Source organism: Trachemys scripta, chromosome 19, assembly GCF_013100865.1.
Source record: "Trachemys scripta elegans isolate TJP31775 chromosome 19, CAS_Tse_1.0, whole genome shotgun sequence".
Taxonomy (NCBI): domain Eukaryota; kingdom Metazoa; phylum Chordata; order Testudines; family Emydidae; genus Trachemys; species Trachemys scripta.
In genome coordinates, this window is record NC_048316.1 from 5,981,361 (window position 1) to 6,007,623 (window position 26,263).

The window sequence follows — 26,263 nt, forward strand, 5'->3', positions numbered from 1 at the left end:
GATTATCACTTCAAAAGTTTTTTTTCTCTTAATTAATTGGCCTCTCAGAGTTGATAAGACAACTCCCACCTGTTTATGCTCTCTGTATGTGTGTATATATATCTCCTCATTATATGTTCCATTCTATATGCATCCGAAGAAGTGGGCTGTAGTCCACGAAAGCTTATGCTCTAATAAATTTGTTAGTCTCTAAGGTGCCACAAGTACTCCTGTTCTTCTTTTTGCGGATACAGACTAACACGGCTGTTACTCTGAAACTAACCAAGGAAAAGAAGTTAAGTCAAGTCCTAGACTAAAATAAACATTTCTAATCTGTTAAACATGTATATTTGCCAGACTTAGCTATTTTAGAGCAACACCTCCATACTTCTGAATTGCTCACTGCTTTAACATGCCTACAACTAGTTTCCTTCTGAAGGATTAAATGCTATACAAGTCTCAGTTGGCAGCAAATTCTTTAATGGTCAGTCATTTGCAGCAAACTCTCAATCTTCAGCTTCTGCAATGGTCTCTATTTCCAATTAGCCAGGCCTAGAATCCCAATTTTTTTTTTTTAAATACACAGATAGCAATGTAACATTGGCCTTTGTGCTTGGAAGACCCTATTCATCTTATTCATAGGCCTTTGGATGTTCCTGTGGCTTAATACAAAAAGTTATCAAGATCTAAAACATGTAACAGCAGTTGGTTTTAAAAAAGACCTTCAGACAAACGATATCCTTTAACAACTAACCTTGAAATTGTCATTTGGAGGGCTGATTATACAAATCTCTTTACAGACACTAAAACAAAAAAAAAAAAAGATGCTCTAATAGGTCTAACGGATTTGCAAGTATCTGTTGTGGTCAGTGAGTCACCCAACAAATACTCACCACTGTGATCAACTTTGTCAATAACTCCTTCCAGCCAAAATGAACGTTTAGATTTAAGAGACAGCTATCTACCTTTATGGATGGAGTGATTTTGGAAGGACAAGTGATAAGACGGGGAAATTGAATTGAGAGAGACTTAGGAGGGAGAAGGTTTTTAAAGCCAAGTGGCACTTCCCTATGCAGCTATTGTTTATATCTTAAGTTAGTAGAGAGAGACAGAGAAAATGAGAAAGAAGCCAAGTCACCCAGTTGAGCCCTTAAACTAGCTTAACTGAAGCTTCCCTTATTCGAAATACAATTTTGTTTACAGTTTATGGACTGAAATGTACACATCTGGTAAGTATCTAGCATTATAAACTAAAGGAAAAAGAGCAAAAATCAAAATAAAATATGAGCTTTGAAATCTCACACCTACATAGTCATTAAAAACCCCAAAGCCTTTCTTTTATTTCCTCATTAGGGTTTCAGTTTTAATAAAAATTTTGGAATTAAATAATTCCAATCAAATAAATAATGGACTTAAACCACAATTCTTGTTCTTAAGATTTACCACCCCTGTGGCAATCCATATTTTAATTTCTCATAATCTACATAAACTGTATGCAATAAAAAGTATGTGGTACACATTAGGAGGATGGAGGCAGAGATTTCAGACATTCTTGAGAAACTATGAGACAGCTCTTTTAAAATCCTGAGCAAATATCTATTTTACAAGAAAAACAGTTTAGTTTTCCCCTTCTGCCATTTCAACCAATAAAGAGCTTTTTTTATTAATTAGTTTCAAAACAGATGAATTACCCAGTGCAATCCAAGCTATGTCTTCAGAGTTGTCTCTATGGTCGCAATAGTTCCTTTCTTCATTGGGGGATGGGATTGGTTCACGTGCTCTGAATAACCTAATCATTGCTGCTAATACAGTAACAAATGAAGGGAAAAACCTGTCCTTGTGAGCTAGCACAATATTTACAGGCCACACAACTGTCGCAACAAGCCTTTTACAGCTATTGTGTTGCACTAGGCAGAACATACAGCAAAATTATAATGTTCAGATCTAAAATAAATTCACAAGCCAGATACTAATTAGATTAATAAAATACCTCATTCAGCCCTAAAACATAATTTGAGAGAGAGAGAGAGAGAATATGGAAAAGGAGTAACCAAATCAAAAGCTAACATCAAAAAATTGAGCAGATAAACAAAGAATATCAAACATCCATGACATAATCTAGTCTTAAAAAAAAAAAGGGGGGGGGGTTAGGGGGGGAAGTTCAGCAAAGATCACCATCGATATTCAATAACAAACATTATCAGTGTGCTATCATGGTAATGCCATAAGCACCAACATACTACTGTATAAAAATGCTATATCATATTAAAAGCTTTAATCAAAGTGATCTGTCCCTTTCAATGCTCTATTGAGAGAAAAACAATGGCAAGTGAAATCATTAAAATCCATTAGTATTAACTGTCCAACATCAAGATAAATTTTTTATCATTAAACATAATATTGATTTATTCAGATGTAGCAATGCAGAACAAAAAAAGTACCAGCACATTTCTTCCCATAACATTACACAGAATGCTCTAATTCAAAACAAAATATTTCATTATTCAATAACAAGCTAAAGCAATTCACTACACTGCAAAATGAAAAAAGGCCTTTGCTAATTTAAAGATTTACACCTTCAGAGCATCGTTTTCAATCTTATAATAAATAGGCCCTAAACACATACCGTCAGGGTTTTTTGGATACATTTCCTTCATTAATCTCCCTTATTTTCAGCAGCATCACTCACTCTGCATACTCCTATCTTCTGTTCTCCTAAAATCTATCACCCAAAAAATCCAAGTCTTTTCACTCCAATTTTGTCAACATTTCTCAGAGCTCTTTCAGCCACATCCCTACACATGCAGAGGCACCAGCGATATCTGTATTTGTAACAATCTATGGTTGCAAAGGAGGACTGTAGGAAAAGCAACTACATGATGACCAAAATGCTGACTTCTATTATCTACTGCACCACATGCACACACATACTGCACCAATGGCTTCAATTCATAACAGCAATAGCAATGAAGGTACATATAATCTATAAAAAAAGACATGCATTACTCACAGGGTTTTATTCTTTTGCTTCCTCAGCATGTAATTCTTTATGCTTTACAATGCAGTAGGTATGAAATGAAACATTTTCGCTTTCCCTTTTTTCCACTGATGCTGCTGTTAGAATACCACTAGACACCAGGACAATAGGCAGGATCAGCCTGAACATTAAGAGCAAATATTTAATGGAAGACTGGTTATCCTGTTCTCTCCCTTTCACATCTCTGCCTCATGTATCCAGGCACGGGTGGTACTGGCTCCCTTGGGAGGCTGTAGCTAGCAGCTGAGGCACAAACTAAAACATGGCATGGACATCAAGGAGCTGATGTCACCAAAAAAAAAAAAAAAAAAAAAAAAAAACCAACAACAACAAAAAACACAACCCCATATATTTCTGCAGGACAACTCACAACTCTGACAAAGAGCTCTCTGAAAGATAGAAATTAATAAGAAAACAGTGGCAGCAAAACATACTTGTGTTATACAACACAAAGGGAATATCAAAAATGAAAACAGTGCCAAAAAAACCTGACTCAGTGTGGACAAAAAATGGGACCACAAAGTGGTAAGAATGCCACTCAAATCTCATTTTGCATCAAGACAGCAGCAAGTCTGTAGCTTGTGGGCAAAAACAAACTCACCCACAAATTTTACAACAATGTTTAACATCAAATCTGAAAGAAGAGGTGACTACCAAAAAAATTAAAATACATGTAAAATTTTGAAGACTGGTCTAATATATACAGCTCTGGCATGTTACTTCATAATAAAAAAGCTCCCATTTTTATAAGGAAATGAGTATCTGAGGCTCCAGGCCAACAGATGCCAGAAACACCTAGGGAAGGACAAGTTGCATTCAGTATCTTGAAAGAGATACAAGCTGTTTTAGAAATTCTGCCACCTCACCCATGCAGCAGCACTGCCATTCTGATTTATGTGAAATTGAGTAACTGTCCTGCTGAGGGTTAAAGGTATCATGGTAACAATAGAAGTGGTGCAAAGAGAGTAAAGAAGTTAGGTCTGAAGGAAAATCCCAAAAGAAAGACAGTGCGGGTGGATCATAATAAGTTCAGGAGCTAGAGAACTGTGTGTATCCTATTTTATATTAGGATGCTGCTTCCTAGAAAGAGATGTCTTCTTCAACCACACAAAGAAATCTTTGATTAATAAGATTTTATTTTTCCAAAAACTGTCTGTTCTTCAAATGCAGGATAAAATAGAATTCAATAACTTTTTCCTCAACACTGTCCTTGAATTGCAGTTTGAAGACAGGGAGGCAAACAGCACTGAGTTTTTAAGTCACATGCTTTATTTAAAGTTTTGCTCACTGGGACATCCCATTTTTTCATGAGTTCCAGGCAGACTGCAATCATACTACTATACTTCAACATACCATACACCACCATAAAATGAATACAAAACACTCTAAATAAAAAATATTTTCTGCAATCTCCTTCAAACATACTATCTTTAGAGGTAGTTGTAGAGGGCAAAAAACAAAAATGAAATTTTAAACAAAACAGAAGTCTCAGCATATAAAAGCCACTTCAGAACATTACAGAACACTATAAATAGGTACTTCATGACCTAATATGAACACTGAGCAAAGCACTAAAAATTAGATGGATTTGAAATTCAACTGATCATTCTTCATATGCTCTATTCCAAAGCATCCATAGTTTTGTACAAATTGTGAAACACACAGTTTGCAATGACAGATTGCTAATATAAGTGGCAGCCTATTTTAATTTAGTGGAGAATTAATTTTTCACTTGTTCGTGCAAATAATTTGAGACAAACCTAAATATCTCTATTCATATAGTTCAATTTAAACAATATGATATGCTGTAAAAAACAAAAATGTTTTTAAAAATAATTTAGTAAGAGAATACCGTAAAGATATATTGTAAGATAAGAATAAAAGATAAATAATAAAACAAAAAAACTGAAACAATTCGAATACTTAACTTAAAACCTGTAACTTTCTACTCCAACATTGCTCGTGCCATATTTTGCATGCAGTAAAACTAGCGGGCAAATGTAAACTCATATTTTACTATGGATTTTGTTAAAGCTAAACTTAAAATACTCTTCAGAGTAACCCACTGTCACGTCATGTCCTTTAAATAATCAAAATCACCAATATGAATATAACTTCAGGTATAATTGCATAGTGACGATTCTAGCTGTATTCATGCAGCTAACAAGCAATACTGCTGAACACATCAATTTATGCTAAATTAGTGTTGATACAATCTAATATCTCAACACCAAAACAATACGGAAACAGTCAAAACTAGTTCACAATACCAGTTGTCCACGCAGGTCCCATAACTGCAAGAGACAATGTGTACAAAATTCATTCATTATATCTTTAGAAACCTGATTGCAAATCCCTTACCAAGCACATCCTACTAAACAGGCTTTTCAAAACAATCGAAGTGTGATTCAACAAGACTACTAAAACAGCACAAGAATGAGCATTCTACATACCAACAAAGAAACGGGTCAAGTGAATTATGGATCTCTACAGATTAGTATAGTTTATAATATGGGGCAGTACAATCATTACAGCTATGAGTTAATGCTGAAATATTCAATGTCCTAAATATCCAAGTTATTTTAACGGAGATCATGTTAAATTGGAACACATCTCTAAAATGCCATTTAATATTTGCACATACTTGGTTCACTTCCACTTTCTCCCTAAAGGTGTTCCAACATAATCAGATTAAACTAATGCTCTTTTTATAGTTTTATAGTTTATTAAAATATTAACCCAGTACTACTGTGACTTAGAAGAACCCCTAGAAACACAAAGCCTTCAAATTACACTTGGGAGGGATTAGGTGACTCAAGGGATGTCACTGGTCTGAGACAAGCCGAGACAGGCAGTGAACAAAAGTTACCATCTATTGGCTGTCCAATGGCCTAACATAATGAGTTGATGGTGTCAAGTCAAATGCTTAGTAGAAAAGATATCCACATTACAAAAAACAATAACCCAACTGACACTCTCAAAAGTCTACAACGGAGGCCAAAGGACTGAATAGACATGAAAAGTGAATAGTATTCTCAACTCGAGAGGTCACGCCTCCAAGCAGGGGCGGCCCGTCCATATAGGCGAACTAGGTGGTCGCCTAGGGTGCCAAGTTAAATGGGGCACCAAATTCGAGGAGTGGGGGGGAAATCAAATTAAAAAAATGAAAAATATGAAAAATAATACAAATAAAGTAACGAAGATTTAATTATTTCAATTCCCGTGCGCGTATGGAGGGAATATGAATTATAATTCATTTCTCTACATTTCTGAGAATTTATTAATATGTCAAATCTTTTATTTACTGCAAAAATAAATAATATTTTAGCTGATTTTTTTTTCCCAATTTGCGACATAGGGTCAAGATGACCCACTCCCAATTTTGATAAGCAATAACTCAGGCACAATGAAACACATCCACCAGTGGCAAGAGCTGGAATGCTAGCAACACCTAACTCAAATATACATCAAGGCCGCATAGACAGAAATTCACGTAGAGCGGAGATATCACGAGTGGATACATGTCGAACGGTCATTTTAACACACGTCGCAGCTAGATGGTTAAGAATCGAGCAAATACTGTGGAAAATTGTGTTTCTTGGTGCCAAAGAATAAAGAATAACGTCTTTCAGCATTATAAATCCAAAATGTGAGTATATTTAAGCATTATTAAACCTTAGCATTATTATCGGGCTGTGTAATTATGAACTTTTCTTTGTTATAACTGGTTCACATGTAATAAATAAGGTCCATAAAAGAAAAGTAACAGCATTAATACTTAATAGACTATGAAAGTGATGATGTCACACTACAAGTGGCTAAACCGTGAGGAAGGGGATTACTTTCCAAACATCCGGTGTCGGGTTATAACATCGAAAGAGATAATTTTGTTTCCATGTAAATGTTGTAACTAACTGTTTTGATAGGTGAGTGTATGTTACTAATCACTGAACCTTTAAGCAGTGAAAAGACATGTTGGGATGGCTGCAACGTGGTTTAAATCGCCAACCATGTGGTCGGTGTGTCAGTCATCCTTAATGCTATAATGCTTGCAGTCGGGAGCACAGTATAGAACAATATTCAAATGCTCCGTGGCAGAAAGAAGAAAAAGAAAACCCTCAGGAGCTGAGTATCGTAAACGAAAGGCTGAGAAGGAAAAGGACCAAGCAAAACAGCAGGGATCCTTCCTGAAATATCTTCTCTTTAATCCAAATAAAGATGGGAGCAGTTAACAGCATCCAGATGAAGGAATTTTACTTGGAGAGGAGGTTAGCTCACATCCGCATGGAAGCAGTTTGGAACATCAAGATGATGGAAACTTACTTCTAGATGAAGGCAGCTCACAGCATCAGACTGATATGGAAGTGGAAAAAATGTATCCACCTTTCAGAGACACATGTAGAAATTGAAGTAAGAAGGAAGAAATGATGAGGAAGTTAGAAACAAGTTACAGTATGGGGACCCAGCTTCATGACCCAGATGTGATGACAGTGTGCAGCAAATTCTCACGGAACATGGACCTGAACAAGTTCATGAATTTCCCTTCCCTAAGAATGGAAATAAAAGAAAATTCTCTGCTCAGCATTACAAGAGGAAACTCGTTAATGGGAAAGAAATTCATCGAAACTGGTTACAATATTCAGTGTCAAAAGACTCCGTTTTGCTTTTGCTGCAAGTTGTTTAGAAATCAAGCAATTGGTGTATCACTTACTGAAAATGGTTCGAAGGACTGGAAAAACGTATCTTCAATTCTTTCTTCACATGAAAGAAGTACAGAACATTTGGAATGTTTTCAAAATTGGAAAGAACTTGAATTATGATTGAAAAAAGGAAAAACTCTCGATGAAGAAAATTTACATGTGATCAAGGAAAATGAAGAATATTGGCAACAAATATTGGAGTGTCTGATTGCTTTAGTGAGAGTTCTCGGTGGGCAAAATTTAGCATTCTACGGCCGCAGTAGAAATGAAAAATTATACACCCCAAGTAATGGAAACTTTTTAAAATTTGTTGAATACCTAGCTTTGTTTGATCCAGTCTACGTAAAATAACTGATCGTGAAACACAGGTTCATTACTTAGGAAAAAATATGCAGAATGAACTGATTCAAATCCTAGCAAATGCCATTAAAAAGAAAATTGCTGAAGCTGCCCAGTCTGCAAAATACTTTTCAATAATATTGGACTGTACACCAGATGTGGGTCATGTTGAACAAATGATGATGATCATTTGTTTTGTGGATATGGAAAAGCCTGCAGATGAAGATAATGTTGAAGTGCTCATAAAGGAACATTTTTTGGGTTTCGTACCACTGAAGGAGACGACTGGAGCATTTATGACAAACTATTCTACTAGAGCTTGAAACAATGTCATTATCTGTTGAAAACTTACGTGGCCAAGGCTATGATAATGGGAGTAATATGAAGGGTAAAGACAATGGTGTGCAAAGGAGAATGATGGAAATCAATCGTAGGGCCTTTTTCGTTCCTTGCAGTACGCATTCTCTGAATTTGGTTGTCAATGATGCTGCTAGATGCTATTTGGAGGCAAGCAGTTTCTTTGACCTGGTACAACGTGTTTGTGTTTTTCTCAAGCTCAACACACCATTGGGAAATTCTGACTCGCCATGTGAATTCTCTAACTGTGAAACCACTTAGACAAAATGGGAGAGTCGCATTGATGCTTTGAAGCCTCTTCGCTATGAACTTGGAAACATTTATGATGCCCTAATTGAAATGTATGATACTGTCTTTACTGGATCATCTCGCAATACGGCATGTTCAGATGCAGAAGCTCTTGCAAATGGCCTTTCCAAGTTCAAATTTGTGACTTCACTCATTTTGTGGTATAATATCCTTTTTGAGATTAACCTTACTAGTGAGCCGCTTCAGGAAAAGAACTTGAACTTACATTCTGCTATTCAAAAACTGCAGCAAATTAAAAATATTCTGAAGGAATTCAGAAGTGATGAAGGGTTTGAAAGAACACTGGTAAATTCTCTCGAGCTTGCTGAAGAAATAAACTTTCCGACAGAATTTGAACCAGAGGCCGTTCGCATTCGGCAAAAGAAACAGTAGTTTTCGTATGAAGGACGAGACACACCCATTCAGAACCCAAAACAAAGGTTCAAAGTGAATTTCTACTTCGCAGTCTTTGATACTGCTTTATTCACTTGGTTGACAAAAGATTTCAACAGATGCAGCAGCTAGGGTCAGTATTTGGCTTTCTATATGATATCCACAGCTTGCAAAAGAAAACAGCAAAACAGATAAGAGAATTTTGTATCAAACTGGAGTCGGAATTGACTCATGAAATTTCAAAAGATATTGATGCTACAGATTTGTGGAGTGAGCTTCAGGCTTTTTCAAGACGACAAACATTCCACTCCTGAAGTAGTACTGAAGTTTGTTTGTGAAAATAAACACAGAAGTTTTCCAAACATTTTTATAGCTCTATGCATTCTTTTAACTTTGCCAGTTTGCGTAGCTAGTTGGGAACGTAGCTTCTCAAAGTTAAAATTAATAAAAACATCTGTGTTCAACAATGGTGCAAGGCAAGAGAGATTTGTTGGACTTGCCACAATGTCAACAGAGCTAGAAAACTGGATCTAAAAGAACTAGTGACTACATTTTCAAAACTTAAAGCAAGAAAAGTCATGTTTTCAGAGCACAGAGTGTTTTTTATTTGGAATGTTTTGTAAATACAGGTTAAAGTTCATTGAAGAGTTTTCTTATTTCTTTCTATATTGGATGTGGTGGTAATGGCAGTTATAGCTATCTCATAGAACTGGAAGGAACCCGAAAGGTCATAGAGTCCAGGCCCCTGCCTTCACTAGTGGGACCAAGTCTGATTTTGCCCCAGATCCCTAAGTGGCCCCCTCTAGGACTGAACTCACAACCCTGGACTTAGCAGGCCAATGCTCAAACCACTGAGCTATCCCTCCCCCCAGTTAAAGCAGGATAGCGTAATGGAGGATTTTGGATTTGTAATAATAAAAGTTATAATTAACCTTTTTAATGCATTTTTATTTGAAACAAGACTGAAATATCATCTAGCTGTCGTGTACAAATCTATTCTGAAAATTTAGTCTCTCTATTTTATCTGATCTCAGAAACATTGCTTGGACAGACGGATGTGTTTGTGTTTTTAAAAAAAACGCATAGAAACATTAAAAGGAAAAAAGGGGCAAAATGTTTCCCAGTTTACCAAAAACCTCAGCCTAGATCTGCCCTTGGGGGTGGGGGTGCCGATTGCACGGTTCGACTAGGGCGCCAGTTGCTGGCAGCTAGTCTAGGGCCGCCCCTGCCTCCATTACAGGGTTAGCTTGTAGGAGGAAAGCTTCAAATACTACGCCCACACTCTCACCTGTTCTTTGGACAGAAGATTTCAGTCACCTTTCACAAGCACTCAAGGGCCAAGTGAACCCTTCTCTTCCATGATCTAACGGACTCTTTGCCAGAGTAAGTGATGTGCCGTTACATATGGCAGAAGAAAAAAGGCATGAGCAGGCCAGAAGGTATTAGGTTTAAGACAGTTGAGACTGCTCCAGCTCATGGACTGGACTAGCCTCTGTGAAGGTCTAGCAGCCTTTGGAGGTTGGAAGAATTCTTCTCTCTAGCATTAGCTCAGTGCCCTGCCCCACCCCCGGCTTACTCAGACCAGGGATTGAGCAGCACCAGATTTGAACCTAAATTCATTCAGAGCTCTGTTTACAACAGTAATCTCTTCAGCCTAGTCTTCTGAGTCACAACAATCTAGGAATTAAGCTTATTTAGGTCATGTTGAAAATAATTTAAAAAAAAATCAAAGGAAAAAATGGTAGTAGGCAATTCTTCTCTGAAAGGTTAACTATGTAGAAATGGAATTTTTATTGTTCATAGGTCAATTTGCTCAGCTTACAAGCAGGGCCGGCTCCAGGGTTTTGGCCGCCCCAAGCAGCCAAAAAAAAAAAAAAAAAAAAAAGCCGTGATCGCGATCTGCAGCAGCAATTCAGCAGAAGGTCCTTCGCTCCGAGCAGGAGTGAGGGACCATCCACCGAATTGCCGCCGAATAGCTGGACCTCCGCCCCTCTCCGGAGTGGCCGCCCCAAGCACCTGCTTGCCAAGCTGGTGCCTGGAGCTGGCCCTGCTTACAAGTAAAAGTTTATTTTTTTCCAGCTTGCAAACTTATGTCTGTACAACAGCTGGGAGGAACAATTCCCAGCTCAGGTAGACACACACTTTAGATCAGGGATCGGCAACTTTTCAGAAGTGGTGTGCCAAGTCTTCATTTATTCACTCTAATTTAAGGTTCCATGTGCCAATAATACATTTTAAGAAGGTCTCTCTCTCTCTCTCTTTAAGTCTACATTATATAACTACACTATTGTTGTATGTAAAATAAAGATTTTTAAAATGTTTAAGCAGCTTAATTTAAAATTACATTAAAATGCAGAGCGCCCTGGACCACTGGCCAGGACCCGGGCAGTGTGAGTGCCACTGAAAAAAATCAGTTCATGTGCCACCTTTGGCATGCGTGCCATAGGTTGCCTACCTCTGCTCTAGATCATGTGCTAAAAATAACACTGCAAACACAACAGCACAGGTGGCACTTCAGGCGAGACACCGGAGTACAATCCCATGACCTCCTGCATACATATTTGGGTAGCTAGCCAGACACCCATGATGCTGTAGTCACACTGACTTTCAGAGTGCTAGCTTGCATGAAGTGTGCACATGTGTCTATTCGAGCTGGGAATCCCACCTCACAGCTTCTGTGCAAACATACCATTAGTTTGGGATCTGAAAATCAAGCTAGGTTCTTTCAGGTTCACACAACAACAAAGAATATGTAGTCAAAATTTAGTTAAATTGATGAACAGAATCCAGCTCACTCTCTAGAAAGTAAAGTGACTGAATAGACAAGGAACAGATCTATTGAGAAAGAAAGCACTATTTTTACATAGTTCTATGCAGTGTAGTTGTAATCATGTTAGTCCCAGGATATTAGAAGAACTCTGAAGAAGAGCTCTGTATGGCTCAAAAGCTTGTCTCTCTCACCAACAGAAGTTGGTCCAATAAAAGATATTACCTCACCCACCTTCTCCCTCTAATTTTTACATAGTGACTTTTCAAATCAGAACCACTTTACATTTGTTTAAAATTCTCCCCTGATGTTTCTCTCTTTAGGTAACTGTCTCTTCCCCAGGTTAGTTATCATACTTTAGGGGCAAACAATCTTATTTGGGATTAGTGCTAATCTGGAATTTCTTCTTAACTCTGCTCAAAGTAATGCATTTCACATATAACCTTCATGCTGAATTTGAAAACTTAGTGATCTTCTGGAACTATCAAAAACCTCAGATAAGCTCAGTAGGTTCCAGCTGATGGGCTGTACTAATGGAACCATGACTTGTCAGTACTTTACTTCAGGGCACCTGATGGTACACAAATCAGTGGTCTATGAAAAAGGAAAGCACTTTAGAAATATCTAACTTTGAATTAATCCAGACTTTGAGTATTGGTTTTTGAGGGCTGATGAGGGGGATCTGATGCAGCAAGAGTAAAGTCACTTGCTCAAGGTTACAGAGTAGTCCAGCAGCAGAGCTGGGAATCCGCCCCAACATTCCTAAATCCCAGCCCTTAAGTCCATGCTGCCCTTGGCTTTTCTGTACTGAGGCTCCGAGTGGATATCTTGCAAGAGATTATGAAAAAAAATCATTACATGAAAAAATTTCTGTATCACTTGAAGAGCCCTTCATGTATGTCAACTGAGAGATTTACTTATTTTGAGGTCTGTTCCAAAACCTACAGAAATCAATAGAAGTCTTTCCACGGATTTCAGTGGACTTCAGCTCTGGCCCACAATTAGCTTCATAACTCAATTATATTCCTCCTGTTCCTTGGTTTCTTTACTATAACATCAACCTATTGGAATTAGTAGTGTTTAATTTTACGCTAAAACTGAATGCTGAAATTCAGTGTCCTCTGTTTGCAGTGAACTGGATTGTTTTTTGGGTAACGTGCAGTACAAACCTCTGCATAATTCTGTAATTTCAACTGGCTCTTTATTAGAATTCTTCTATCACAATGTGTAAATACAAGGGATGTCCATTAGTTCACTAATCACATCGTTAACATCTTCCAATTTTGATCCTACCCAAGACTGAAAAATATTCTTAGGTGGTGATGAAAGATCCCTGACTGAACAGTACAGTCTGACTTTGCATGTTTTACCAATAATTTTATAGTAACAAACCAAACAATAAAAATCAACCATTGGCTGCTCATTCAGAGATGACTGCTTCAACTGGGGATGAATAGTCTGGGGATTGATAAGGGAAGATAGCAATACTTATCTAAATCTCTGGTGCCAAATTCTGCCCTGGTTGGTAATGGTAGAGTGCCAGAGCCATTCACCAGCTATCTAAATCAGCAAAACAATCCATCATTGGCCCATCTGAACGCAGTCTCAAAGGCCAAGGATTGCATGGAAATGGATACTAATCTGCACACCATAAGTGATCACTACTAAAATAGTAGGCAAAGTAGCAAGGCAATGCACACAAGCTTTTACTGTCATTGCATACGCTGCACCTGCTCTATCACCTGACATCTTTCAATTTAGGAAAGAACTGCTAAACTCAGTGTCAAAATAAATAGTATTTAAATTATACAGCTTGCAGCAAGAATAGATCTTGAGCTACAAGCACATTATCTGGATGGTCAGATGATGATGTTTTCACCTAAGAAAAGTTCTGGCCATATTACATATTATTTTCAATAACTTGCAAATCTAAAATACACATGACATTAAGTTAAAATTCCCATGGAATTTCAACATACTGTTCAATATGAACACACATCTAGCACTTCAAGATTAACCTTCAAGGGAAAATGTATTGAAGCCAGGCCTCATTTTCTCGCACCTCCAGCAGAGTGCATTACATGATACAGTGAAAGAAGTCTGTTGACTATTTCGTCAGTGAAACTGGAGAGAAACCAAACAAGAATTAAATCTCCATAGATACACAGGAGAAAAAACCCTGCACAACTAAGAAAAATATATCAGGTATGACGACTTCAATATCTGGGAATGAGTGCCTTATTTAGATAGAATTCTTCTCACACAGACCATTCCACTGCATTCCGAAAAGCGACTCTAAAGACCATCTAGGAATCTGGAGTTTTTTTACATTTAAAAAGTGATTTAGGTTTTCTGAAACCTAAGGAAAGTGTCTAAAAGAAAATTATTTTTTAGTACCACCAGAAATGTACAAAACACATCCTATGTATAACAATTAAACTTGAAGGGAGAGATTTTTCCGTATTGTAACTTACCCAAAGTTTCTTATTCTGATTGACAGAACCTTATTGTTGTAATTCAGATAGAACAAATAAAGACAACACCCATCCAAATATCTGACTTTTACAAGTCCGTCTTTGATCCACTATAGCTCAACAATTAACTAAGAAATCTAAAACAAATGCTGCTATTTTATTGACTCTACCTTGCTCCATTTTCTACAGCCCAACAGAAAGTAAGACTAGATCAAGATGGTTTAAAAAAAAAAAAAACAGGCCCATTTTTAAAATCCTGTATTTATATATGGGAGAACAGAGTTGTCCACTTTATCTTAATTATATTCAATTGGCAAAAAGTATCACATTCATGCAAAAAAGCATGGCAGTGCAGTACATAAATCATAATATGCTTTATCTTACTAGAGGGTGAAGCAAGCGAGTCAAAATAGCATCATTTTACTTTCCCAAAAGTTTTCATTACTTGACTTATTCTGTCAATAAACTTTTACAAAACAAATGTTTAGGAATATTCTTCTCTAATGTATTAGTTATTTACAATGGTGGTAATTAGAGTCAACATTCACCAATAGTTAATTCACACTGGTACCTGAGAAACAGCATTATGTCTGTATACTTAAAGAAAATAACTGCAGCACCTTAGATAAAGATTTGAAAGATTACAACTATCTTGTAAATTTTTAATTGAAGATAGCTCTGCTTGCTACCCTCCATTCATACAGTCTAGCACATTTGGTATTTATCAGCAACACACACACACACACACACACACACACACACTCTATAAAATATTTCTGAAAAATAATCTATTCAGAATCAATCCCTGCTATCAAAGCTATAAACCTTGCACTTATAGATAAGACTGAAACGTTGACCTATAATTACCAGTCAGTTGTAATTGCCTTTAGATTTTGATGATGCAAAGTTTGACTGCAAACAGGAGTGCCAACTGTACCAGTATGTCAGTCTATTTGATTGTTAAATCACTGTTAAAAACTCAGTAAATACAACCATGTCAGTTACTGGAAACCAGTATTAACTCTAGTTAGCATTAAAATGCCACCAGATGCTTGCTCCATCTTTTTTATATTCTAAACAGTACTTACACAGGAAAAGGTAAACATGTAACTAATTATATATCGTAAGCTATTTCAAGTAAGCAAACATCTCTTACACATATAAATCAAAAATTAAAAAAACAAAACAAAACAAAAACACAGTAAGATGAAGAGCAAAGCCAAAAGACATTATAAGTACTCACTGTCTTCTCCTGGACATGGCATGCCTGGTTTCTCTGGAATGCTGGGGAAAACTAAAACAAAAACAGACAACACTTATTACTGAAGTAATAAATTACTTTATCTAAAATAAACAATTTCTGGAAGGTTTATTATTGATTTTTTTCAATTCAGTTCTGAGAAACAGGTTAAGCCAGCTGCTTACTATGCCATGATCATAGAATCAACTACTCTAGCAACAACACAGTACACTGTACATAGGGCCTGACTTAAAGCCCACTGAAGTCAGTGGAAAGTCTCCCATTGACTTCAATGGACTTTGAATCAGATCCCTACATAGCATCTTTCATTTACAGATAGCAAAGAAATACATAAACATGAATTAATCTATTCAACACCCTTATGAGAAGATGAAGTAGTATTATCCCTGTTTTACAGTTTGAACAGAGACACAAACTGAAGTGATATGTCCCAGGTTGAACAGGAAGCCTGTAGGAGAGCTAGAAACAAAATCCAGATTTCCCAGCTTCCAGCACTGTGCTTTCACCATTGCTCCAAGGTCCTCTTGACTACAAAGACGACCATGAGGCACATACTTAAAAACCCCAAAAGAGAGGAGGAAGATAATATTGCTGACATGAGACTCCTGAAAAAAATGAACATAGAAAAATACATGGTTTACAGAAGAATGTACCAATAAAAATCAGATTATAATCATTTCTGTTGCATTATTTATTTACATAATATATTTGCATTACCCATTTACATAAAGTGTAGATCTACTTGAAAAATTCAAGTTGTCAAAAGCTTCTATAGTTGGTTCTTAAAATGGAAGCAGAAGTATTTTATTAAAAATACAAGTTGAAATAGAGGCCTAATAGCAAATGGTAATTTTGCCTAGATAAATAGTCTATAATATATTGCTTTGTTGTTATCTTTAATGTGACTGAATTGAACCCTTTGTACTGGTATCTTCCTCTCCAGCAAGCTTGTAAACAAATATTTCATGTTATGAAGACACAAACATCAGCAATGCAAACTTCCTAATCAAGAAACAAACTAACTTGCCCAAATACACTTTAAAAAAGTATCATGAAGCATACTACTCAAGCGGACCCCCTAAACCTGTAATCACATCCACACAGACTCCTGCACCTGTACAGAACCCCTCCTGCTTCCATGCGGTTCCACAGAGGATAGGAAAACATCTGTGCAGATCTAATTGCAGGTCTGCAGGGCTAAGAAGCAAATTCAGAAATAAAACAACCAGTTAAATCCCTCTAAGTTCAAAAACCTACAAGGTATTCCAACCCAGACCTGTTTCTCTCATAAATGAACGGCTATGTTTTTAAAAATTTAGATTTTAAAAAGTAATGAATGATTGATTGGTTGATTTTTAATTTCAGTGACAGCCATTCAATTTTAACATTGTCTTAACTGCTGAGGTGGTTACAAGTGAGTTATTTTCAGTTTATCACATTCACTGAATTTAGAAAGAGCAGATTATGGCATATTTAATTATTAAGCAGCCATCACCTTCATTGCTCTTTTATTTTTCCCCTCCATCAGTAGTTAGTTCATCATTATAGGTTTAGCAGGATTCCAAAAGAATGTATTTTTATATGACAGCAGGAATCACATTTGTAGCTACATTAGTTAGATTACAAACTTACAAAGGATACCAGCCAACATGACTCAGAACATAAAACGACTGCAAGAGTGGCTTAGAAGAAGTCAGCCCAAAGAATATTTAATTTAACACATGTCCATGCTCCATACAGTGTTGAAGCTCAGCAAGTATTTATATTGAACAGGGCTTCTGAACTGCTTTATTCCTCCTCACAAGAAATTTAGTTATGGTTCTAAAATTACAGAGTACTTGCCATGAATAATGAGCCCTTCATCTCTATGATGACAATACAAACGGAAGGCTTCTTCCAGTTCCATCTGAGATGAGATAGTACACGGATCACCTAGCAAGGGGAACAAAGAAATATGCAACCAAATTTAAGACTATGGTATATGAAGTTTAGTATATAATTAGTTGAGAAAATTCAAGCAAAATTATCATATTATCCTAATAATTTTATTAAGACCAAACAAAATACAAGTAACATGAAACATGTTTTTTCTTTTTACTTTACATTTTTAACCAAACTGAAAAGATTAAAGACAAAAACATAGAAGAGTTATGACGTAGTTCTCTAAGGTTGGTACATGTGACAGAAAATTAATTTAAGTAAGCTGACTAACATCCCCAGAGCTGGAGATGGGATCCAGGGACTGGGTTCATTATATCTGAAGGTTCGTTATTACGAAGGGCATTATAACGAGGGCGTATTGTAGTAAATATTAATATTATGGTAGCATCCAAAAGCCAAAATTAGGGCAGGGTACCACTTGTGCTAGACACTGAACAAGCATAGAGAGATAATCCCTACCCAAAGTGCTTACAATCTAAAGACAGACAGACAAAGGGTAGAGAAGGGGAATACATATGTGGATACAGTTAAGAATTGGCACAATTAATTACTGTATTTGGGGGGGGGGGACTGAATTTTTTGTAATTAGGATTAGAGATAGGGAATAGAAAAAGGAAAAAAGAAGAGTCACACCTGCTTGGCCATGATCAGCAGACTGGATGTTGCAGGCATCACAACAGAAGAGTGTCTTATGGAACAATTTAAGGGAGGTTAAGGTAGTGACTGTTCAGCTTCTATGAGGGAGTTTTTCTGTGCATAAAGAAGCTGTGTGATGGATAGTGAAGGCTGGGAATGCTGACATGCATGACAAAGCAAAAGCAAGAGTCCACTTTAAGAAAAGTTACTAGATCAGGCAGGCAGTTAAAGGAGCTTTAAAAGGGAAAGTCAAGAAGCCATTTAAAGTTCTCTGACCTTCTCTACCAATCCAATTAGGAAAGAATGAAATATTAATGTCAAGGAGTGGTGGGAGGGAATCTGACAAAATTATAGGAATTACAGTGTATGGAAGAATGGGTCCGAATACTAGACCCAGCCCAAACTTGCACCAGTAGCCACGAAGTAGATACTTAGCTCTAAACTGAGACAACTTGCAAGTGGTCAAGGATGTGTTACACTATATCTCAGTACCCCGAAAATATTTCAAGGCATGAATGTCCTTACATTGAGATTAACAAATGGAGAAGTAAGAGAGAAAGGTCAGAGAGGAAATATACCTCAATCAGGGTAAGTTAGTGGACAATTGGATGAAAAATACCGCTTTTTTTTTTTTTTTAAAGAATTTTACGTCATACAAAAATAGCTAATTAAAACAGCTGAGGATGCAAATAATACGCACAAGTTAACCAATCTTCACAACCACCCTACAAAATCTTTTCCATATTAAGATGACCAAAGATTTTTTTTAAAAACTTCCAAAGACTACTTTTTAACAGCAGAGGACTCCATGATACTGAACTCTCAGAACCAGATATTAGTCCAAGTCCTGATACAGGACTTCAGAGAACCACAGGTTTGTCCATCTGACTTGTAGTATTAGATCCTGTAGTTCATCTCACTGTAAAACTAGGATTATTCCTTACTGCAAGTTCTTTAGTATTTTGTATTTCAATATTTTTAGTATTTTGTCTAGTCTAGGTTAAAAGTCCCGAGCAATAAGGCTAGAATCAACCACATGGATGCACTTTTGCCCAAGAGCTAGTAGTTTAATTGATTCACTGACATGTACAAACACAATATAAAGATAGAAATCCACTATTTAAAGTGTCACAAAAATCATAGGAGACTGACCTGAGAGACTTTCAGAGAGCCTGGAATTTACACTAAAACACAAAGGAATTTTTAAAGATCTAAATTGTGTAACAAGGCCTTTCTAGGCTGAACATGAAAGTATTTGCAGGTAGACTAAAGCAGAACTGTAACACCAGAATTAGGCGACTGACTCTCTCCATTAACGTTAAGTACTACAGTAAACATAGCAACCTGCCACACAGAAAGCAATACATCGTGAATTATATTGCAGGTCAGTCATCCATGCAGCTCGTACGTGTGGGACTTTAGGGTGAATATTTATTCAGTTTTAAGTTTGGGGATTTCGTCAAAAACAGACCACCACACAAAATCCACTTTATTTGGCTCGAAGGTAGTTTTTCATAGAATCATACAAATGTAGGGCTGGGACGGACCTCAAGAGGTCATCAAGGCCAGCTCTGAGACAGAACCAAGTAAACCTAGATCATCCAACCCATTCTCAGAAACCTCCAATGATGGAGGTTCCACAACCTTCCTTGGAAGTCTATGCCAGAGTTTAACTACCCATATAGATTGAAAGTTTTTCTGAATATCTAATTTAAATCTCCCTTGCTGCAGATTAAGTCTATTATTTCTTGACCTACCCTCAGTGGACGTTGAGAACAATTGATCACCATCCTCTTCATAACAACCATTAACATATTTGAAGACTTATCAAGTCCCCCCTCAGTTTTTTTTTGTCTCAAGAATAAACATGCCCAGTTTTTTTAATCTTTCCTCATAAGTCTAGTTTTCTAAATCTTTTATCATTGGTTATTCTCTTTTTGAATCTTTTCAATTTCACCAAAACTGTCCTAAAGTGTAGTGCCCAGAACTGGACACAGTACTGCAGCTGAGGCCTCACCAACACTGAGTAGAGTGGGACAATCACCTCCCATCTTTTACACTTCTGTTAATACACCGCAGAATGATATTACCTTTTTTGCAACAGCATCACATTGCTGAATCTCTTTCAATTTGTGATTCACTATTACCCCAGACCCTTTTCAGCAGTACTACCACCTAGCCAATTATTCCCCATTTTCTAATGGGCATTTGTTCTTTTTCCTTCCTAAGTGAAGTATTTTGCACTTGTCTTTACTGAATTTCATCTAATTAATTTCAGACCAATTCTCCAATTTGTCAAGTTCAATTTGAATACTAATCCTGTCCTCCAAAATGCTTGCAATCCCTCCCAAAATGGTGTCATCTGGAAATTTTATAAGTGTACACACCCACTCCATTATCCATGTCATTAATGAAAATATTGACCAGTACCAGTTCCAGAAGTGACCCATGTGGTGCGCCACTAGATATATTCCCCAGTTTGTCAGTGAACTCTTTGAGTAGTTTTGCTAGAGGCAATACTCACTATCCACTAAGTCACCAAGCAATTCTCTGTTTACCTTACTTTAGAAGAGCATCAGTCAGAGGCATTTAAATTGTATTTACATTTTTGTTACATGTACAAACCAGTATGCAAAAGTACGATAGCTAATATAATCTGTGAAGACTGAGGCAGCCAAAACAGCAGGCTGGCTGAATTTAAGAGGAAAGGGTTTATAACTTGGAAGCAGACATTTGAAATGAGATTTGTAATCCGATTGAGATACAAATTCAACTCAAGATTACAAGAGGAATATGCTCATTAGTACAGCACCTGAAATAGTAGAAAACCATGCTCTTTTAAATCAAAGTAAACCTCAAAAAAAAAAAAAAAAAAAAACCACCAAACATAAGAGACAGAAATAAACACTGTCACCTTATATATCTATATCTATATCCATCCATCCTTAGGGTCCACCAAAACAAAAAATGCAGGAGTTACATCCTCCTCTAATTAAAAGGATCCTTCTTTTTATTAGTAATTAAAATGTCCAAATAATTGGGTGTAGAGTACATTATTCTCCATACACCTCTCCTGATTAAACTGTTTCATATTAGAGATTCATATTTACTGAAGTGAAATTGAGGGCAGGGGAAACAAATCAGTGTAGTTGGCTCCAGCTTCTTCAGGATTAGGAATGGAAAGAAAAAATGAGATTAATCTGAAAATTTTTCACTACATCCACTTTTTTTTTTTTTTTAATTATAAAAAATAAAAAGGAACTTTTTTGACTTTAGGATGCCCTTCTCCATAGTAGCAGGATTTGAAAATCCCACTCTGCTACTGGTCCACAGTGAATTTTTCCTGGCAAATGGAAAGATAGAACCACTGATTACTGCAGAAATTAAGGTGTTTTTTTTTTGTTTGTTTTTTAATTTTCTAGCTTTTAGGATTACAAGGATAATCTTTAAAATGTGAACAAATATAACGAAGTTTGCCTGCAGTTCTAATGACCCTGCCACAATTAAAAGTTTGGCGAGCAGAAAAAGTCAACAAGATATCAGTTACATGGCAGCTATTCAGAAACCAGTGGGCAGAGAAGCTGTCAAGAATTATAGCTACGTTATGTTGCTGGTGCTGTGGAAGGCTGTGAGCAGCAGTGAAGGGAGACGCTGAAGTTACTCACAAGAGAAGAGAACAAAAATGGAGAGTGAGGGAAGCACAGGGGAGCAGGAATATCTAATCACCCCTACTCAGGGTGGATTTGATTTAAATCACATTGATTTAAATCACTAGTCAGGAAGACTTGATTTAATCATGGGGTGGGCATGGGGATTTCTGGCAGGGGAGTGAGGTGGTGAGTGGCAGGTGGGAGGAGGCGAGCGGTACGTGGGGGACTGAGGAGGGACACAGCAAGCCAGCGGTGGCTAAGGGGTGAGGAGGGGTGCGGTGGCGGGACCGAACGGGGAGGGGGCAGGACCTGGAGCAGAGCGGGGACAGAGCCAACACCGCTGTGGAGTGTCCTCTTTTTTGAATGTTCAAATATGGTAACCCTAGAGAATGGTATGGTAGATCTCAAATCAATGAAGGCTACACTCAAAGACCTCAAGACTTCTGGAATATGCTGCTCAAACTGTTTCACTTTTGTTTCTACTGCCTGTCCCTCCCTTCTCACATTTATCTCCAGATTTTTCTCCTTGTCCAGATCTATTCCGCCCCCAACAATCTTCTATTCATTGAACTTTTTGAAACTTTGCACTTTTAAAGAGAGGTAAGAGATTGACTCTGTGTACACAAATTTGCAGAGGAACAAAGGGTTGAGGTCTGTTATTTCTCACCTCTATATGTTATTTATTTATTTATTTAAAACCATTTTTGCTGTTAACAAGCATGTTATCTCTGGAAACAAAAAACCACAATTTGAGAACTGCAAAACTAAGCATCTCTGATGGTATCTTCTAGACTGAGCACTGAGTCTCATTGGGTAGAGAGAAAGATTAACCTAAATAATCTATACAGAAGCCCCTGGAACCCCATAAAATTGGGTCCCCAATCCATGACTATTGGAACTCATTTACAAAAACTTTTCTTAAACATTACATGAATATATTGTCTCATACTATAGAATTAGAATTTATAATCCCTATTCCATGATGAGATATCTTTGAGCTAGTGTATCTTAAATAAAACTCTCTTTAGATACGTTTTTTCCCCTCAAAAAGCATCAAAAAATATGATTTAAATAAAAAATGATTTTTTTTTAAATCATTGATTTTTATCCAGCCTGCCCGTACTCACAGCAACCAGGAGGTTGTAGGTGAATTAAAGTTGTAGACTCCAGAGCACTGTCCCACCTTACAGAGGAGGGAGGAGAGGGAACAGACCACACTACACCAACATCCTTCTTCACAGTCACTGAGATGAAAAAAGAAGGAACTTCTTCCCTCACTTCCAGCAACTTAAGGAGGAAGAGGAGTGTCAGAAGAGTTTTACATTTGTCAGACAATTATTAGCCCATGGCAGATATGAAAGCTGTAGTTCCAAGAAAGATCCAGGGAAAGCACCCTCATGTTCCTAGCAGCTATCCCAGGGGTGGGCAAACTAAGGCCTGCAGGCCATATCTGGCCTGCGGGACCATCCTGCCTGGCCCCCGAGCTCCTGGCCTGGGAGTCAGGGAACAGAGAGAAGGGGTGGTTGGATGGGGCAAGGGTCCCGGTGGGGCCTTTAAGGTGAATTCCCAATCCCCATCTCTCTAGCTATAAGGGGATGTGTACCCTTTCATCTAGTAGATGCCTTATCTACTTTTTCAAGCACTGTACACTAGCACTTTTTTCCTAAGTGCTAGACAGACAGCTTACTACACTTTCCCTCCCACACCAGGAGAGGTCACTTTTGGCTCTATCAACCTTGAAAACGTCCCTTGAAAATAGCACTCAAGTAGATGAAAGCATTCAGTTCACATAAAATGTGCACCTTGCTCACACCATAGTTAAACGCCATAATGTGTAATGTCAGTGTGACTCAGTAACAGTACTGTCTCTTTTAGACAAGTGTTCCTTTAAAGGAAGCCAACATCAATCCATCTACTAGTCCTTCAATGGGATACATTAGACCAATACTACAATCAAGGCTGCATCCAATGACTTACAGAAATAGTAAGGTGGCTGCCAGGTAGAATAATCAACAGAAAAAGGAAAATATGTATCACTGCTATAGTTCTTGTCATATGTTCTGTGCAAAACATCACAAATCGTAAGTGGCAAAAACATTTAGTTTTTCCATAACACAGTTGTATCATCACCTTGAAAGCAAGCAGACACACTCATTCCAAAGATGAATAGGACTAGAAGTAAAATTTTCAGCAGCATCTATCTGACTCAAATTGTATTTAAAGTCAAATAGGACTTACACATTTTTGAAAAATGTTACTTCACATGCATGCCAAAGAATAGCATAAAGAAGAATTCTGAACAGCTTTTCATCAAGCTTTGTCATTTTGCTATTAAAATGTGCACTTTATTTTAAAAGATTTTTTTTTTTTACTTGCTATTGAATAATGAAGCTTTACAGTTCTGAAGTGCCTTTCACTTCTTGCTCTCAAAGCACTTTATAAACAAACATGGTTGGAAATATAGTTATACCCATTTTATATGAAGGTAAAGTGAGACAAGGAGGTTAAGTGACTTGCCAAAAATTCTCAGAGAGAGGGTGACAGAGCTTAAACCCAGAAAAGAACAGTTACTTACTCTGCAGTCAGAGTGATTCTTCAAAATGTGTTGTGTACACGGATTCCAATCATGGCGCACATGCAGCTTATGCACAAGATTGGGTTCTTTTTGACTAGCAGTATATGTTGTGGCCAGGCCTGCGACCCTCATGACCACTACCGACCAGGGCTGCTGGAACAATTTGTATAGAGTGGGTACCGAGAGACATTGAACCAAACTGTAAACCCTGTATAGGATGGAAACCACTCAAGCCAGGGAGTGCGGCAGCACCCATGTCACAGGCAAGGGCATAAGGGGCCAGGCAGCCTCAACCACCATTCAGTTCCTTTGCCAATAAGAATCCCAGGTGTTGGGATGCCGATAAATGGGGATGGAAGGCAGAATGTGGAATCTATGTGGACAACACACCTCAAAGAACCACAGTTACTGTGGGGTAAGTAACCATTCTTTCTTCAAGTGATTGTTCACATCAATTATACTCTTGGGGATGTCTACACTGCAATTAGACACCAGCGGCTGGCCCACATCAGCTGACTAATGCTCAGGCTAAGAGGCTGCTTAATTGTGGTATAAACATGCAGGCACGGGCTGCAGCAGCACTTTACAAGCCTATGTCCTTCCGTCAACTGTCCCACATCTTCCTTTAAGATATTCTACAACTGATTTAACCAAAATAGCACGGCTTCATCAGTGGCAACAAGAGGAAAAAAGCGAGTTAGAAAAATCCATCCATGTTGACTTAAGGAGTGCAGCAACAGTGCATTGGAGAGAAAAGAATTGGAGGAGACAGGGGAAAAAAATCAGTTTATCCTTCTAATTGGCTAGACAAAATGATCTAGGTCATCGTCTAGTTTGGACTTCAATCTCTGGAGAATCAGTTATACATTGGTGGTATTTCAGCTGTGTTAGCCAAAGGGGTGATCTCAGTCAGCTTCCTTACAGAAAAGGACTCTACCTTAGCGTCTCTACTCTCTCCCAGGTAACGGAAGTACCAAACAAAAAGAGCAGATTTTCCAAATGCCCAATAAACCTTTTTAAACAACATCTTTACCATAAATTACAAAGGACTGGTTACTTTTTCAACATGGTACAAGAACTGAGAATGCCAGTTTGTTCACAAGCAAGGTCAAGACCTGGTGTTCTCTGGAGTCTTTCAGGAGACTTCCCCAAAGGTCAATTTCTCTCTCGCCCTTAAACAAAAGGCCCGATCTGATTCCAGTTTGCAAGTGATTTCAACGGGACTCTGTACAGGTTCAGGAACCTGCTTGCATGGCTCTCAATGCAGGGTTGAGACCTAAGTAATTTTGTGGAGGGGGCCTAATCCCTGTAGAACTGATTTTATTTGCTTCTTAAGCACAATACCCAAAGTAAAGTCTTTTCTGCTGCAAGGCTTTAGTCAGGGAATGAACATGGAAGTTTGCTCCAGCAGAGCCATGCTTCTGATCCCCTGCCATAACTCCTGAGCAGTAGCACTCAGGATGACTGACCAGCTAGCTGCTGCTATCCATAAGCTTACAGTTCATCCCAGCCCACTGCAAGATACAGGTGGGGCCTAGAATACTACAGGCTCACCTGACAATACCTACTATATTAACCTTTCCAAAAGGTGTGGGCAAAGGCCACTACTTTTTACCCCTGCAACATGGTCCTCAGAAGGAAACACTCCCATCAGGATGGCCCAAGGTGTCTCTCTCTCTCTCTCTCTCTCTCTCTCACACACACACACACACACACACACACACACACACAGGGAAGAAAAATTAAGAGCATTTTGACTAATGTTTTTAGATTAAAAAAAATCAAGAGAAAGAAAATCAGAAAAAAATAGAATCTTGAGACTTGGGTATGTAGTCCTGGAGCTCTGCCAGCAAGGAACTCCACCCC

The 26,263-nt window shown here is 37.7% G+C and overlaps 1 protein-coding gene across 7 annotated transcripts in view; it reads right to left on the reverse strand.

The window, feature by feature from the left end:
- PRKCZ (protein kinase C zeta) overlaps positions 1–26,263 on the reverse strand; it is a 167,434-nt gene that overhangs the window by 126,573 nt on the left and 14,598 nt on the right. For 3 of the 7 annotated variants that reach the window (XM_034753538.1, XM_034753539.1, XM_034753540.1), the window contains 2 exons: positions 17,438–17,527; positions 15,578–15,628 (listed from right to left, as the gene is read on the reverse strand). In XM_034753538.1, the coding sequence (XP_034609429.1) occupies positions 15,578–15,628; positions 17,438–17,527 (141 nt within the window). Of the gene's footprint in view, positions 1–1,670; positions 1,782–2,605; positions 2,859–15,577; positions 15,629–17,437; positions 17,528–26,263 lie in introns of those variants that run through there. The other 4 variants (XM_034753544.1, XM_034753542.1, XM_034753541.1 and 1 more) reach the window with 4 other exon arrangements.